Genomic DNA, 17,142 nt, shown 5'->3' with positions numbered 1-17,142 from the left:
CAGGGAGAGGGCTATGTACCTGTGCCAGGGAGAGGGCTATGTACCTGTGCCAGGGAGAGGGCTATGTACCTGTGCCAGGGAGAGGGCTATGTACCTGTGCCAGAGAGAGGGCTATGTACCTGTGCCAGAGAGAGGGCTATGTACCTGTGCCAGGGAGAGGGCTATGTACCTGTGCCAGGGAGAGGGCTATGTACCTGTGCCAGGGAGAGGGCTATGTACCTGTGCCAGGGAGAGAGGGCTATGTACCTGTGCCAGGGAGAGGGCTATGTACCTGTGCCAGGGAGAGGGCTATGTACCTGTGCCAGGGAGAGGGCTATGTACCTGTGCCAGGGAGAGGGCTATGTACCTGTGCCAGGGAGAGGGCTATGTACCTGTGCCAGGGAGAGGGCTATGTACCTGTGCCAGGGAGAGGGCTATGTACCTGTGCCAGGGAGAGAGGGCTATGTACCTGTGCCAGGGAGAGGGCTATGTACCTGTGCCAGGGAGAGGGCTATGTACCTGTGCCAGGGAGAGGGCTATGTACCTGTGCCAGGGAGAGGGCTATGTACCTGTGCCAGGGAGAGGGCTATGTACCTGTGCCAGGGAGAGGGCTATGTACCTGTGCCAGGGAGAGGGCTATGTACCTGTGCCAGGGAGAGGGCTATGTACCTGTGCCAGGGAGAGGTGCTATGTACCTGTGCCAGAGAGAGGGCTATGTACCTGTGCCAGGGAGTATGGGTGGGTGGGGGGGGGTGAGCATATACCCAGTTTTAACCTGTTCCAGCGATATATTTTTCCCAGGTATCACCAGTGTCACATGTCCGGTTTTTACCAGTTCCGGGGAGAGATGATTTTCCCAGCTATTACCAAGCCTTACCTGCTCTCTATTACCAACGCCAATTGGATTGCTGGGAATGTGTTCAGTGATTACTGGTGCCAGACAGAGAAGGGGGACTCCATGTACTCCTAGCAGATAGTTGCTTGATAGACACTGCCACGGCCGGGCAGAAACAGAACAGCCATAGTTATAAAATTGTTCACTGGACCAAATGATTTGCTCCTTTTCCTCTGTCCGTGAATTTTATTTCTAAAAGGTGTTCAATGGTCATTGCTTCCTTTTGTAACATTCTGCATGCTGTCAGTTTATTAGCCTTTCTGTAACATTTGTAAACATTCACTAGATTCTGCAATATCTATTTCCAACCCAATAATGAATCATTTTTTAAATACCAAACCATAGCTGTCAGTAAATGGACTGGGGGTGTTAGGGCTATACATCATGAGTCATCACTCAGGCCATTGATTGTAACTTGGACTGAAAAGGGTTGAATCAAAATGAAGAGCATTAAGATCATCAGAAAGAGGAGCTGGGGTAGAGCAGATATCCCATTCAATGAGATCATGGCTGGTCTACTTCAGCACCATTTTCCTGCACAATCCCTGTGTCCCTGAATATGTAGAAATCTATCAATCCCTTCTTGAATTTTTATAATTCTTTAATGGGACGGGGGTGTCACTGGCTGGGCCAGCATGTGTTACCCGCCCCTAATTGCCCTTAGAACGATACAGCGCAGTACAGGCCCTTCGGCCCTCGATGTTGCACCGACATGGAAAAAATCTAAAGGCCATCTAACCTACACTATGCCCTTATCATCCATATGCTTATCCAATAAACTTTTAAATGCCCTCAATGTTGGCGAGTTCACTACTGTTGCAGGTAGGGCATTCCACGGCCTCACCACTCTTTGCGTAAAAAACCCACCTCTGACCTCTGTCCTATATCTATTACCCCTCAATTTAAGGCTATGTCCCCTCGTGCTAGCCACCTCCATCCGCGGGAGAAGGCTCTCACTGTCCACCCTATCTAACCCTCTGATCATTTTGTATGCCTCTATTAAGTTAAGCAAGTCACTCTTGAACTGAGTGACTTGCTCAGCTAGGTCTGGAGTCACATGTAGGCCAGACCGGGTAAGGACGGCAGATTTCCTTCCCCAAAGGACATTAGTGAACCAGATGGGTTTTTATGAGAAGCGACAATGGTCATCGTTAGACTTTTAATCTCAGATTTTTTTTTTTATTGAACTCAAATATCACCATCTGCCATGGTGGGGTTCGAACCCGGGTCCGCAGAGCATTACCCTGGGTCTCGGGATTACTAGCCCAGTGACAATACCACCATACCTCCGCCTCCCCTAAATATACTCAATGACTGAGGTTCCACAGCTCTCGATGAGGTCGAGAATTCCAAAGAATCGTCCAATATGTAAAGTATAATTATGTTATACTATATTCAAAGTCGTTGTTTGATTTAAAGGAACCTTTTCAGGTTTTTAGCATGCATCTTGAATCCTTGTGGATGTTGCTTACCCTGTTAAAAGTTTGCAGTATTGCAGGAAGCCATTTGACCGACGAACGTATACGTTAGGGGCAAGATTGGCCACTCAAGCCTGCTCTGCCATTGAGTAAGGTCATGGCTAATCTGCTTGTAACTTCAATCCCATATTCCTGCCTTTCAGGAATAGCTTTATATTCCAGATTTATCCATTGAATTTAAGTGCTACCAGCTGCCTTGGAGGGATTTGAACCCATGGCCCCGGAGTATTAGCCTGGGCCTTTGGATTACGAGCCCAGTACCACTACCACAAGATCAAAACCTCCCACATATTGGCCGATGGTGTTGGAGGTGGCTTCGGATTTGCCAGAGCAATCCAAAACTAATTTTACTGCCCCACTTTCTCCCAATTGTTTTGTATCTTTCCCTGCTTCAAATGTTTATATACTTATTTTTTTTAAAGGGATCTCTACTTCGACCATTCCTTGTGGTATTACTTCATGCTCCAAAAAACTGAAATAGTGAAAGCTAATTTATCTATTGAAAAAGATTTTAGGCCTCTGTAGATCAGTGATTGGCTGATGATAGCTTTCTTCTTCGTACTAACAGGGTGACCGAGGTCAAACTGGGCCTGCAGGTGCTCCTGGCTCTCCTGGTGGACCTGGTGCTCCTGGGCCTGTAGGCCCGACTGGCAAACAAGGAAATAGAGGCGAACCTGTAAGTATTAGAGCATTTAGAACGTTGGCATTGTTTAATTTCCAACAGCTGGAAAATGATAAATATGTAACATCAGCCACATGAGCCAGATTTTTAAAAATTCAATTGTTAAATTCTTTACATTTAGCTTCCTACATTTTTTTCAAAGGATCCAACATTAAGTAAATTTGATCAGTGGCAATCTTTGTGCAGACCATTTGTCCTGTTTGTGTTTTATGACTGAGTTAATAAAGTTATATTCCTTTGGTGTAGGGTGCTCAAGGTCCAATGGGTCCTTCTGGTCCTGCTGGTGCCCGTGGTATGCCTGTAAGTAATCTTTATAATTTAACATTGCCAAACATTATCATGTGGGACTTTTTCAATTAATTTGGCCGAAGGCTGGAATTCTCTGGCCGTTGGGATTCTCTGTTCCTGTCAACAGCGCAGCCCCGCTGCTTTCCCGACGGTGTGGGGTGGCCTCAATGAGAAATCCCATTGACAAGTGGCGGGAAGGGCGAATCCCATCGCCAGCGAATAGCAGTCAGCCGAGAAACGCGTGGTTGGGGGAGTGGAGAATCCAGCCCAAAACGTTAGATTAAATATGTAAGCTAACTGTCAGAGAAAAGAGAAATCTATTGTGTTAAGATCTACATTCCTCTGCGAGCCAGTGCAGACACAAACGGCCAAGTGGCCTCCTTCTGTGCTGTAACCATTCTGTCATCACATATGAAACAGCTGAGAGATTGTTAAACATTGCAGGATTAAGGTCACCATTTTCATGGCCTCCAAGGTGGTGGGCTGGGGGGTGGTGGGCATGTGGGGGTTGGTTTGGGGAAAATAGTGGGGAGCTCTATTGAGGTGGCTCCCCAATTCAGTCCCACCACTGGGGTCAGCTGCCGGTGGTGGCAACAGCTGGTGAGTGGTTGCCTGGAGAGTCGGGCAGCCGACTTCAATGTTTAAGGACACGATTTCAGGCCTGTTGGTATTGTGCCAGTGGCGGGGTGGCCCCTGGGCCTTGTGACGGAGCTGCTGATGGAGGTGGCCTCTCTTTGGCTGGCGGCTCCATGCCCCAAAGAGGGAGGCTTGGGCACGCAGTTCCAGTGGGCCATCCAGAGGGAGCTGCTTGCTTGGCGCCTCTGATTTTAATTTTTTTTGACTCACCTCTGCGCCTCCTCGACCTCTGAGCTGAATTAGCAATGTCCACCTCTCGTGGTTTGGGTGCTGATGATCTCGGCCTCCTGACCCTCTGATTGGGGCGGTCATATTGGGAGCCCATCCTGGAGGCAGCCAATCAGGTAAAATTGCTGAGCCACTCCTGGTGCTGATAAGTCCCTACAAACAGTCCTACAATAATCCAAGCACTTTGCTAATCTTTAACCAGAAATGCTGGGATCAGGAATATGATCAGAATGACTGACCACGTCCATTTGAAATGATACTGCAATGTAATTTCATGTCCAATGGAATTTTAACTTTCCATGTGAAATGTCTACACTGATATTGTCATTCCAGGATCATTTCCTTGTGTAAAAATTGCTACATTTTTAATCCAAACTATGAGTCTCATTCCAAGTCAGCGAGATTTGATAAGCTTTAACCTCTTACATTAATTCTTTCCTCAGGGTCCTCAAGGTCCTCGTGGTGATAAGGGTGAAGCTGGCGAGACAGGCGAAAGAGGACAGAAAGGTCACAGAGGCTTCACTGGTCTGCAGGGTTTACCCGGTCCTCCTGTAAGTATTTTTCAACGCAAACAACACATTGCATTCTGATTCTTTTCACTTTTTACGGACTTTTGCATGCAAGAGGTGCTCTTTCCAAGAGCCGGTGCAGACTCGATGGGCCGAATGGCCTCCTTCTGCACTGTAAATTCTATGGCAATCTAACCAACCTTCTTTGTAAAGATCCAAGAATTTGCATTCGCATCGCACCTCATCATGTGTTGAGAACACTATAAAAGACTTTGAATCTCGCAAATTATTTAGTTGTTGTTGTAATTCAGTCAAATGAGGCAACAGAGTTGCACTCAGCAAAGTCCCATGTACGAAAGAATAACTATAAAATCTGTTTTTGGTGAGTCATTAAATTAGAACAGCATAAGAATTCCTTGGCACATTTTCTAGTCGTGACACAGGATCATTAACATCCACCTGGACAAGCATACCTTTATTTAATGTTTCATCCATGTGCGGCTATGCAGCACTCTCCCAGTACGGCAATAAAACGTCACCCGAGATGAAATGCTGAAGTGGGATTTGAAGTCGCAAACTATTGCCTCAGCAGCAAGTGTCACACCAACTAATTGTCCGGTCGGTGGGATTCTCTTTCCCCGCTGCCAGCGCACCCCCACCCGCAGGTTTCCCAGCAGCATGGGGTGGTTTCAATGGGAAATCCCGTTGACAAGCGGCGGGAAGATAGAATCCCAACACCACCGAATGGTGCGTCACAGAATTTACCGTGCAGAAGGAGACCATTCGGCCCATCGGGTCTGCACCGGCCCTTGGAAAGAGCACCCTACGCAAGCCCACCCAACCCCATAACCCAGTAACCCCACCCCACCAATCTGGACACTAAGGGCAATTTAGCATGGTCAATCCACCTAACCTGTACATCTTTGGACACTAAGGGGCAATTTAGCATGGCCAATCCACCTAACCTGTACATCTTTGGGCACTAAGGGACAATTTATCATGGCCAATCCACCGAACCTGTACATCTTTGGACACTAAGGGACAATTTAACACGGTCAATCCACCTAACCTGTACATCTTTGGACACTAAGGGGCAATTTAGCATGGCCAATCCACCTAACCTGTACATCTTTGGGCACTAAGGGACAATTTAGCATGGCCAATCCACCGAACCTGTACATCTTTGGGCACTAAGGGACAATTTAGCATGGCCAATCCACCGAACCTGTACATCTTTGGACACGAAGGGACAATTTATCATGGCCAATCCACCTAACCTGTACATCTTTGGGCACTAAGGGACAATTTAGCATGGCCAATCCACCTAACCTGTACATCTTTGGACACTAAGGGACAATTTAACATGGCCAATCCACCTAACCTGTACATCTTTGGACACTAAGGGACAATTTAGCATGGCCAATCCACCTAACCCGCACATCTTTGGACTGTGGGAGGAAACCGGAGCACCCGGAGGAAACCCACGCAGACACGGGGAGAACGTGCAGACTCCGCACAGTCACCCAAGCCGGCAATCGAACCCGGGACCCTGGTGCTGTGAAGCCACAGTGCTAACCACTGTACTACTGTGCCTTCTGGCATGAGTTGCAGTGGGACCAAGCAGTACAGTCTAACATAGTCAAATACGGCAGGCAGTAGTAGGCCTTCCAGTCACTCCATCACAAAACCCGAAGAGAAGAGGCTGCTGTAGTAAAAAGGCATTGGAAAATCACATTAAAAAAGGCATTGGAAAAACACATTTTTGGTCGGCATAATTAAGCTTACAAAATGAAAAATAATTTGAAAAGGTGCAATAAGTTTGATGAGATAAATCATTTTAAAAAGTGATATTTAAAATGTTGGATAAGTCATGCTTAAAAAGTCTAGAGTTTACCTTTAACATGATTTATCAGACTTTTAAAAGGTTTCACATGAATAAAAATCAAGCTATTTTAATTTGTAAAGTGGTGTGGTCCTCCTTAGTACGCCTGAAAATACCAGTGTACAATTTTAAAGTGGAATTAATTCGTAATTAATGAGCATTCATCCAGATTTGTGCAGGTTTCCATACCTTCCAGTCCCCACAGTGCAGAGTGAGGCCATTCGGCCCATCGAGTCTGCACTGATCCTCCAAAAGAGCACTCTGCCTCTCCCCGCCCCATTCCTGGTACCCTGCCCATGGCCGATCCCCCTAACCTGCACAGAGACACGGGCAGAAAGTATAAACTCCACACAGACAGTCACCCAAGGCCGGAATTGAACCCGGGTCCCTGGCCCTGTGAGGCAGCAGTGCCAACCACTGTGCTGCTCTGCTGCTTGAAGTAGCGAACAATCACGAGTAATGGGTTGGTCTATTGCAGCTTTCAGATTGTGCAATCTAGTACTTGTGTATTCCAGAAGATGCCAGGCCTTTTCAGCATTTAGAAGGAGCAAATGGTGAAGCACTGCAAAGTACAGCCCGTTGAATTGTCTCTTGACCCTGTTGGTCTGTCCTTACCCCCATTGTAAACACAGAGCAAAGGGGTGGAGACCTTACATAATTGGATCAAGGCTCAATTTCCTATTCCTGTCCATTTTGATTGCATACGTTTGTGTCCCTAAAACGTAGGAACTTTGGGGCTCTGGTCTCATATCAAAGAATGGCTTGCTGTGGATCTAACATTCGTCATTTTATGTAGTTTATCCCATTGTTGCAAATTCAATGTGAATATATAAAATTTCCGTTTTCCTTCTTTCCCAGGGTCCTTCTGGTGATCAAGGTGCTGTTGGTGCTGCTGGCCCTGCTGGCCCTAGAGTAAGTATTACTTGTAATCTTAATGATGATGCCCTCAAAATAGCACCATTACATCCTGACCTCAGTAATGGGCACATTATTAAATGTCACTTCTAATGAAATGGATGAATCAAGGACAGTCAGCATGGATTTGTTAGGGGAAGATTGTGTCTGACGAATTTGATTGAATTTTTTGAGGAAGGAATAAGGAGGTTTGATGAGGGTAGTGCAGTTGATGCGGTCCTTATGGATTTTAGCAAAGGTTTTGACAAGATATCACATGGCAGACTGGTTAAAAAATAAAAGCCTATGGGATCCAGGGGAATGTAACAAGCTGAATAGAACATTCGCTCAGTGACAGGAAACAAGGAATAATTGTTGGCAAGTGTTTTCGTGACTGGAAGGCTGTTTCCAGTAGGGTTCTCCAGGGTTCAGTACTGGGCCCCTGCTTATTGTGTACATATTAAAGATAAGGGAATGATCAAGGAGTTTGCAGACGACACATAAATTGGCTGCGTTGTTGATAAGGAGGAGGATTGCTGTGAACTGTAGGAAGATATCAATGGACTGGGCAGAAAAGTGACGAATGGAATTGAACCCAGAAACTTGTGAGGTGATGCATTTTGGGAGGTCAAACAAGGCAAAGGATTTCACAATAAATGGGAAAATACGGAGAGGTGTGGAGGAAGTGAGGGACCTTGGAGCGAATGTCCAGAGATCTATGAATGCAGCAAGACAGGTTGGTAAGATGGTCAAGAAGGCATATGGAATCCTTTCATGTATTAGCCGAGTTATAGAATTTAAGGGCAGGGAGGTTATGCTGGAACTGTATAAAATACTATTTAGGCCACAACTTGAGTACTGCGTGCCATTCTGATCACCTCATTACAGAAAGGAAGTCATTGCTCTGGAAGGGTACAGAGGAGATTTACCGGGATGTTGCCACCCAGGACTGGGAAATCGCAGCAATGAAGAGAGATTGGAGAGGCTGGGGTTGTTCTCCTTGGAAGGCTGAGGGCAGATTTGATTGAGGGGGTACAACATTGTGAGGGGCCAGATAGAGTGGATGGGAAAGGTCTATTTATATTAGCAGAGACGTCAGTAACCAGGAGGCATAGATTTAAAGTGATTGGTAGAAAGATTAGAGGGGAGAGGTGGAAAATATTTTCATATAGAGGGTTGTGAAGAGTCTGCAACTCACTACATGAAAGGGTGATAAAGGCAGAAACCCTCAACTCATTGAAAAGGTGTCGATATGGATCTCAAGTACTGTGTCCTGCAGAGTTATAGGCTGAATTCTGGAAAGTGAGATTAAGCTGGGTTGCTCGTTTTTCAGCTGACGCAGGCACGATGAGAAGAGTGGCCTCTTTCTGTGCTGCAATTACAAATCTTCTATCTCTTTTAACTCCGCAAAACAAATGCTTCTCTGAAACTTGCAGCTCTTTTCAGATTAAAATCTGAGGTTGTATTTAATTTATATGATTGACTGGGCATTGCAGCCGAGTATTATGGTAGGTTCCAGAATAGCAATATGGAGGTCCTGAGTTCCGATCCCGCAAAAACAAGTTCTGAAATTCAGTTCAATAAATCTGGACACCTGTGGCTTGATATCAAGAAAAGTGACTGTGGAAATGTCCGAATTGTTTTTTTAAAAATCTATCTGGATGATTCAGGAAGGGATAATACCAGCCCTCTCTGACCTGCTCTATGCATGTCTCCAATCTCATACGACTCCATTTTCTCTAAAGTAGACGAGAAAACGATTCAATTATAAAGGTGCCCACTGTGGCAACTAAGGTTAGTCCATAAATTCAGCCTTGCCAGTATCACCCACATGCTGAGAACAAATATAAAGGAATAAGGTTCATTTTCTAGGTCTTTGCTCCCTTTAAGAAGTATTTATATTTTTTAACGATGAAGAATGTTGTTGCTGTTGGTTAACAAAGGATCAAAGCGTTACTGTTAACAGCTAGTTTCTAACTATTTGCTACTCTCTATTTCAGGGTCCTCCTGGTCCTGTTGGGCCATCTGGTAAGGATGGTGCTAATGGTCTGACTGGTCCCATCGGTCCACCTGGTCCACGTGGTCGTTCTGGTGAAACTGGCCCATCTGTGAGTATCATGTCATCGACCCACTCTTTGTATTCAGCATATTGCCCTTTGATTGAAGTCACTGTAACATCATTTTGCCTAACAAATGCCTAACATATACCTGTACAACCTGTTGTAAGTAACAGACAACCAGCAAGCTCTTAATATGAAAAGAGTCAATTGAGATAACACTTCCTCACTCTTTAAATCAAGACTCATTCCACTATCTCTTTCTCTAGTCGATTCCTTCCCATAACTGTGGATCTCATCGCTTCCCTGAAGTTATTGCGTCAGATGTTCTAATGTTACTATGGATATTTCCCAACAGGGTCCTCCTGGTAACTCTGGTCCTCCCGGTCCTCCTGGTCCTCCAGGCCCTGGCATCGATATGTCTGCCTTCGCTGGTCTATCACAACCTGAGAAAGCTCCTGATCCACTCCGATACTTCCGGGCTGACCAGGCTGCTCCGTTCCTTCGTCAACATGATGCCGAGGTTGATGCCACTCTGAAATCCCTTAACAACCAGATTGAAAATATCCGTAGCCCAGAAGGAAGCAAGAAAAACCCAACCCGTACCTGCCGAGACCTGAAACTTTGTCACTCAGACTGGAAGAGCGGTAGGTACCCGTAAGGGTCAAAATGACACATTGGCCTAAAATATAGTCCTCATGGTAAAGGGAGGGTAAATTAGGTGGCCGTCACATTTAGAATTCGGGGACGATTCAAACAAAGAATTTCTAAGGGCTGGATTCTTCTGCTCCACCCACTGCAAGATCTCCACACGGACCATGTAAAAGTCCATTGACCTCGGGTGGGAATTTCCAGTCGTCGGGCGGGCACGGCCAGAGAATCCTGCCCGAAGGGTCATTTTGGGAAAGTTTGGCAGGATGTTTCTCACTGGCCTTTTGAGTGAGATCCACACAACTATTCATTTTTTGGCTCTTGGGGAGTTTCTCTTCAGTCGAACCCACACTTCGAATTTTTTTTCATCACTGGGGAGCTGAACGCGCCAGCCAGACCAGTTCCTCAGAGATCGGGCCACCATTTTGAAAGGCTGCCCTGATCTCTGAGCGTAAGGGTCCCCCACCCACATACATGAGCACTGCCCCCCTCCCTCCAAGTGAGGACACCCTGCTATGGGGCCGCTGAGGGCCCCCCTTTGCAGGCCTCCCCACCCCCTCTTTCCCCTCCCCCCTTTTCAGGACCCTCACCCTTCACCCCCCCCCCCCTCATAAATCCTGCCATCTATTTTTTATTTCAACTCTATCTTTACTTGGTGGATATAGTAAACTAACACACCTTCACAAATCAATGGCAGCACAACATTTCAAATATCCAAAATTGGGTTACAGGGATAGGGTGGAGACGTGGGCCAAGGGCCGGTGCATACCCGATGGGCCGAATGTCTTCCTTCTCCACTGTAAATTCTATGATCTGACCCTTGTTTGCATCATAGCGTATGATCTGTACAATAGTTTTATCAGAACAATTTGAAAATATTCATCTTCGTTTCAAGTGACACTTCAGGTTACATTTTAATCAATAAAATATTCCCACTCAATTCTTTTAACTGAATTCCACATTTTGTCAATGGAAATATTCAGCATGGCATGGAATAAATGTCTTACCATTTGTAAATTTCAGTGGGGTATTCTTTCAACAATTTCCCATCCGGACTGCTCTATAATTTTGCGAATATGTTCTATCACAGGTGATTACTGGATCGATCCTAACCAGGGCTGCACACTCGATGCCATCAAGGTCTTCTGTAACATGGAAACTGGTGAGACCTGTGTCTATCCCAATCCAACAAGCATTCCACGAAAGAACTGGTGGACCAGCAAGGGTAAAGACAAGAAACATGTATGGTTTGGCGAGACTATGAATGGTGGTTTCCATGTAAGTGCCTGAATAATTCTTGTATGAATGTTAACAATAAAAAAGTGATAGATGTTGATTGTCAATCAATAACTTACCCTAACACTGGAAGGAAAAGCTATTGACCACTTGACCTACTTCAACCTCCCTCCCCCATGATGTACTTCATGGTGGCTAGCCATTGGCCAGCGAAGGGGTCCCGCCGATGTCTATGGGGTTTCGCGAGCCCCATATCCATCGGTGGGACTGGAAGATCCGGTCGGGAAGGGCTGGAAAACTTCAGCTTCTATAAGAACAGGAGATCAGTCATATCAAAACACACCCCTATTTGGTAGATCTGCACTCTATCTACCTGTTTTATCACTATAATCCTTCAGCCTTTGTGAAATTCACCCGATGGTTAAATCAGATTATCTGGTAAATTAATACCGCTTTTTTTAAAAACCCACCAGATTCAGTCCCCAGGTTTGTGCTGAATCCGTTGATCTCAGCTGAGGCACTCAAGTTAGGGAGGGGAAAAGTGGTCAGGGTCCTCATCTATCATTGCTTTCCAGTGAACCTTGGGTGTGGACCATGGAATCATATTCCAATGAAGAGTCTACTAAACCTTCAGAAGAGGAGGGAGAAAAATAGTGGGGGAAGGAAGAAACATAACCCACTTTGTTGGCTCTTGAATCCATTGACACTGGTTTGATGGTCTTCTGGAAACTTATTCGACATTCAATTGTGCTTTGAGTAAAGCAATTCCCTCTGTACTGGGAATCAAACCCTTCCTCAAGTGACTTTGGCAAGTTTATTGAGTGTGCATCTTATTCATACTTATTTGAAATGATATATTTGCACCTTGAACCCCAACCAGTATTCATTCAGAGCACCTTTTAACCTTAGGACTGGCTGTTGCTCTTCTCCCCTCCCTCTATTGCTGATCTCCATTTGTGGTGATATGGGGATCTGTCAACTGCCTCAGTCCAAATGTCTACCTCTGCCTTTTGCAGCTTTAGATGTTCAAACATTTATTTACAATCCAATAACATTTATCTGAAGTAGGTTTTTTTGAGAGCCACACAAATCTTCATCGATTCTTTCCTGTTAATGAGCAAGAGCTCCAATTGATGTTGTCCTTCTCAGAATGCAGGGGTGCGAAGGCTAGTGCCTTATTGGTTGAGATTAGCAGACAGCAGTGTTAACCTGAAAATGTCCTGGTCTTTATTCCCTATCAGGCTTATGAGAAATTCTTAGCAATTTGTTTTTTGTTGATACTATTCAAAGAGTCTGACTTTTTCTTTCTCTTCTCTTACAGTTCAGCTATGGTGATGGTAGTTTGACAGCCAACACTGCTGCCATCCAGATGACATTCCTGCGTCTGCTGTCCACTGAAGCCTCCCAAAACATCACCTATCACTGCAAAAATAGCATTGCCTACATGGATAGAGCTTCTGGTAACCTGAAGAAGGCCCTTCTATTGCAAGGCTCAAATGACATTGAAATCAGAGCTGAAGGAAACAGCAGGTTCACATACACGGTCTTGGAGGATGGTTGCACGGTAGGTTTTGGGACCTATTTCTTATTAAAGTTAATAAGAACATTAAATAGAGTTATGGTACTTGAAAGACAGATTTATTCCCTTTGCAATGTGAGACTTGCAATTTCTGTAACCATCTTGGGAAAAACGAGACACCTTGAACAAGATGAACTGCCTCATGACAACAGTGATCACCACCAGGGTTAAAGGGCAGGAACAATTCAATTGGGTGACCTGCCAATTGCATAGGACAGGGCTGTGAGCTAGAACAAAGGGTCGGACTCTTCCACACCGCCCACCACAAGATTGCCACAGATGGGCACAGCCTGAGAATTCTCCTTCCGTGGCTGCTGGAGGAACAGAGAGGCAGGAGAACAAAAATAAAGAAGGCGGAGATGATTTGCAGTAAAGTTTGAAAAATAACTTCAAGTTGTTGCATTCAAGTTAACATAGTCTTTACTGCAGAGTATTAGTTTAATTTACATTGGGAGTTGATAACTGAAAATATCTTTTATTATACTTTTTCAGAAACATACTGGCAAGTGGGGCAAGACAGTCATCGAATACAGGTCACAGAAAACAACCCGTTTGCCCATTGTGGATGTCGCACCTTTGGATATTGGTGGTTCAGATCAGGAATTTGGTGTTGACATTGGCGCAGTCTGCTTCTTGTAAAATTGTAAGGACCTCAGTACTTTCCAATCACTTCTAGGACTTCTGCACTGAATGGCTGATCCAATCCATCACTCCCATTCATCCACACGCTTACATTTTGGACTTCATGGCCTAGCTGGACAGACTGTGAAAACGGTTAATTTATTTATTGTTTTCCTGTAAGATCGTCAGGTCAGGTGGAAGTGTTGATATCTGTTGAGGGCCCTCCCCTGGATTGTACCAGCACAGGTATTACTAATCTTCATGCCGTACCAGTCTGTAAAAAGGTTACTAGCAGGAGATTGTGTAAAATATTAAAAAATGGTGCTATGTTGTAAACCCAGTCTGTAACATGGAGAACAATTGATATAAAAAATGTGGAAAGTACAAGTTGATCTGGGCTTCTTTTTGTGGATTTTTGTTTTTTTTGCAGACTTTGAGAGATTCTAACTGCTCCAGTATCTAACTTTGCCTGCCCCCTTTTTCTATCAAGACGAAGGAAGTTTGGAACAACAATCTAGAACTTCCCCAGTTTAAGCTACCTCACGCTAATGATCTTAAAGGGACTAAACACACAGTAGCAGTGACAGAAGCTAGAAAAAAAAAGGTCCTGATGATCACTCATATTTGCAATTTAATTCAAAATAGAAGGGTGCTCTTTTTTGGCTTCTGATTTCTTCTTCTGTGGCAGTTTAGTGAACTAGAGGGATCCAGTCAAGATTCGATGGTGCTGAATAAAACAATTCTGAAGCTGCCATTAATGGTATCACAGAACTGCTACACCAACTTAACATCCAGTCACTTTTTATAAAGCACAAAAATCAGTATTGCAGCAAAAAATTCTCAGTGGATGATGTGTGGTCTGATCTCCAATGAAATCTGGTGAAAGCCATTCACAGAATTTTTTCCCCTATGTTTTCCAAAGTTAGGCATGTGGATAAAATAAATCCTATTTTTTTTTTCTCCTACGACCTACGTTTCTCCCTAATTCCATGCATCTCTTGCTTTCATACAACCTTTTACTTGTAACTAGAGGGGGGGGGAAAGAGGTAGGCTTTTTTTTGGGGGGGGGAAACAAACCAAGGATATGTACTATTTTGTATATGTAAAATAGTTCAAATGTTTTTAAATATTTTGCAATACTGGTTTTAAGCATGGTAGATTAGAACATTCCCATCACAACACTAATTAACTTGTTTCCTTGTGAAAAGATTCTGTCACTTGTATTTTTTCTCAACCCACTATCCCTCCTCTGCAGCAATAAAGATAGAAAGCTTTTCTCTTAAAAAAAAACACATTTGTTTTGAATTTTTTTATTTGTATTAAATCCATCCTATGATGTATCGTTGTTGAATGTTTATCTATTCTGGGATATTTCATGACAGAAAAATTAAACGACACAAATAAAACTTAATTTTAAAAAAAAGTACCCACCATGGTTTCAGCAGTTTTTTTTGATCCAGAAGATAGTTTGGTGCTTTGCATTTAAAGGGGAACAGAGCCCCAATTTTTTTGCTCCCCATTTTTCTTCCCTTCTTGACTTTGTGGATCCCGACAATCGCCACCGCCCCCTCCCGCCCCCGCCAATGACACAAATTGTTGCACCTCTATTGCCATGCCTGTTGTTACCAACTGGGAGCAAATTCTATACCTGATTGGCCACTGGGTGAACAATTCAACAGTATCTTTGTCCTTAAAATGCATATAGGAATAAAGGAGGCAATTGCAACCTAACCAGTCAGTTGGGATATTGATGAAGCCAGATGGAACATCCCATCCGCATTTACTTATCGTCAAAAATCGATATTGGGAGGGGGGGGGGGGGGGGGGGGGGAAGGAAGGAGGTGTAAAACCAGCATTCCAACCTATCCTGACATTCCTGCCAAGTTCGGTTAAAATTACACCCCAAATTTCAGTCCGACACAAATTGTAAAGTGTGTTTAGGATAACGTTATTGGCAGATTTTACAGCTCCTTGTACATGAATTCAGCAAAGAAGCAGAAGTCTTATCAGGGAGAACTGAAATAATGTTGGTGTAAATCTCCCGTTTTACCTACTAACAGTACACTGTACAATTGTTAGGTAATGAATCCCTTAATAAAAATGTAATTATCAAAATGTTTCAGGTCCTGTCGTGTACCATATTATACTGTCTTGGCCCACATTTTGCCATCTTATTTGCTTCTAATCGGAGAGTACAGGCAAGTCCCCAGAGGCAGGGAATAGTTTAGAAAACTGTCACCCCAGGAACCTGATGCTGTCAAGTTATTGGGCAGGTTGTTTCATTACCCTCTGAACTGGGAGAGCGGGGGGGGGGAAGCAAAATCATTTCCTATAATGCCACAAAGCTAACGCCGCTTTATTTTGGAAAATGTGACTGTAAATCTGCAATTTGAACCAAGACAGCAAAACTGCTTTGAAAAAATGCATGGCCATATTCCAAGGTAAAGGTGACAAACCAATCACTCTCAGGGGAAGTTGGAGAGAGAGAGAGAGAGAGAGAGACATCTCCTAGGTCCACATACCCATTGAAACCAGGACCTGTCTAAGGAAGAGACAAAAGTGCTAGAGAGTGAAGCAATGGCCGGCCCAGTCAGACCCACCCAAAACCTCAGAGAAATGCACAATGGGTGAAGTATTTCAAGGGAACGCTGCCCCACTACTGGAGAGAGAGAGATTGCAAAGAACAGTCTTCACCAGAGGAGAGGAAACAGGCTCAAGGCTGCTCACTCCCCCTAGCTTTTGGAATAGGTATGCCGCTTGGGTCAAGAAGTCACCTTTACCGAGAAACCTACCGGAGAACCGAGATCCTGTAGTAATTGCAACCCCTTCTATATCTGACCAATCCATGAAACCAGTTAACCAAAATAAGCGGCAGTGTGTAAAATCTAGGATTCAAAGACAATCATAGGATATGTAACCATATGCTTTTGCCTCATTTTAAATGGAACTCTCTTCCCCTTCATTCTGCGTGGATATGAATGCTTGCTCAAGGGCCGAATGCTCGAGTCACCTTTTTATCATTTTCCTCTGGTTTAGTGGTTCTGCTCTCTTTGACTCAGGAAAATCTTGCTTAAATCACCAATTTGGAAAAGGCATATTCACATGAAAAAGAAACGTAAACCGTAGGAAGTTGAATAGAGAACTCATTCACCCACACCAAACTGGCCCGAATTATATGACATTGATTATATGGTATATAGTTTTTTTTGTTTTTTTTTTTAAATTTAGAGTGCCCAATTATTTATCTTTTTCCCAATTGAGGGGCAATTTAGAGTGGCCAATCCAACTCACCTGCACATCTTTTGGGTTGTGGGAGTGAAACCCACCTCAGACACAGGGAGAATGTGCAAAGTCCACACAGCCAGTGACCACACGGACAGAGTGACTCAGGGCTAGGATTCCCAGCGATAACCACTGCACCACATGGCACCCTATGAGATATAATTTTAACAAGAGTTTGTTCTTGGATTATTAGCTGCCAAACTAAGTTCTCGCTAAAGAATGCAAGTAACCTATTGGAACCAGTT

General features: G+C 44.4%; 1 protein-coding gene across 2 annotated transcripts in view; it reads left to right on the top strand.

Moving 5' to 3' along the window:
• The window catches only part of LOC119958121 (collagen alpha-1(II) chain), a 124,747-nt gene extending 109,706 nt beyond the window's left edge, over positions 1 to 15,041 (top strand). For both annotated transcript variants that reach the window (XM_038786373.1, XM_038786372.1), the window contains 9 exons: positions 2,921 to 3,028; positions 3,281 to 3,334; positions 4,630 to 4,737; positions 7,436 to 7,489; positions 9,472 to 9,579; positions 9,887 to 10,175; positions 11,270 to 11,457; positions 12,737 to 12,979; positions 13,487 to 15,041. In XM_038786373.1, coding sequence (XP_038642301.1) covers positions 2,921 to 3,028; positions 3,281 to 3,334; positions 4,630 to 4,737; positions 7,436 to 7,489; positions 9,472 to 9,579; positions 9,887 to 10,175; positions 11,270 to 11,457; positions 12,737 to 12,979; positions 13,487 to 13,633 — 1,299 coding nt within the window. In that variant the 3' untranslated portion in view covers positions 13,634 to 15,041. The remainder of the gene's footprint in view (positions 1 to 2,920; positions 3,029 to 3,280; positions 3,335 to 4,629; positions 4,738 to 7,435; positions 7,490 to 9,471; positions 9,580 to 9,886; positions 10,176 to 11,269; positions 11,458 to 12,736; positions 12,980 to 13,486) is intronic.
• The last annotated feature ends 2,101 nt before the right edge of the window (positions 15,042 to 17,142 follow it).

This window comes from Scyliorhinus canicula, chromosome 28 (genome assembly GCF_902713615.1).
Source record: "Scyliorhinus canicula chromosome 28, sScyCan1.1, whole genome shotgun sequence".
Lineage (NCBI taxonomy): Eukaryota > Metazoa > Chordata > Chondrichthyes > Carcharhiniformes > Scyliorhinidae > Scyliorhinus > Scyliorhinus canicula.
This window is presented reverse-complemented; position numbering and strand designations above follow the sequence as displayed.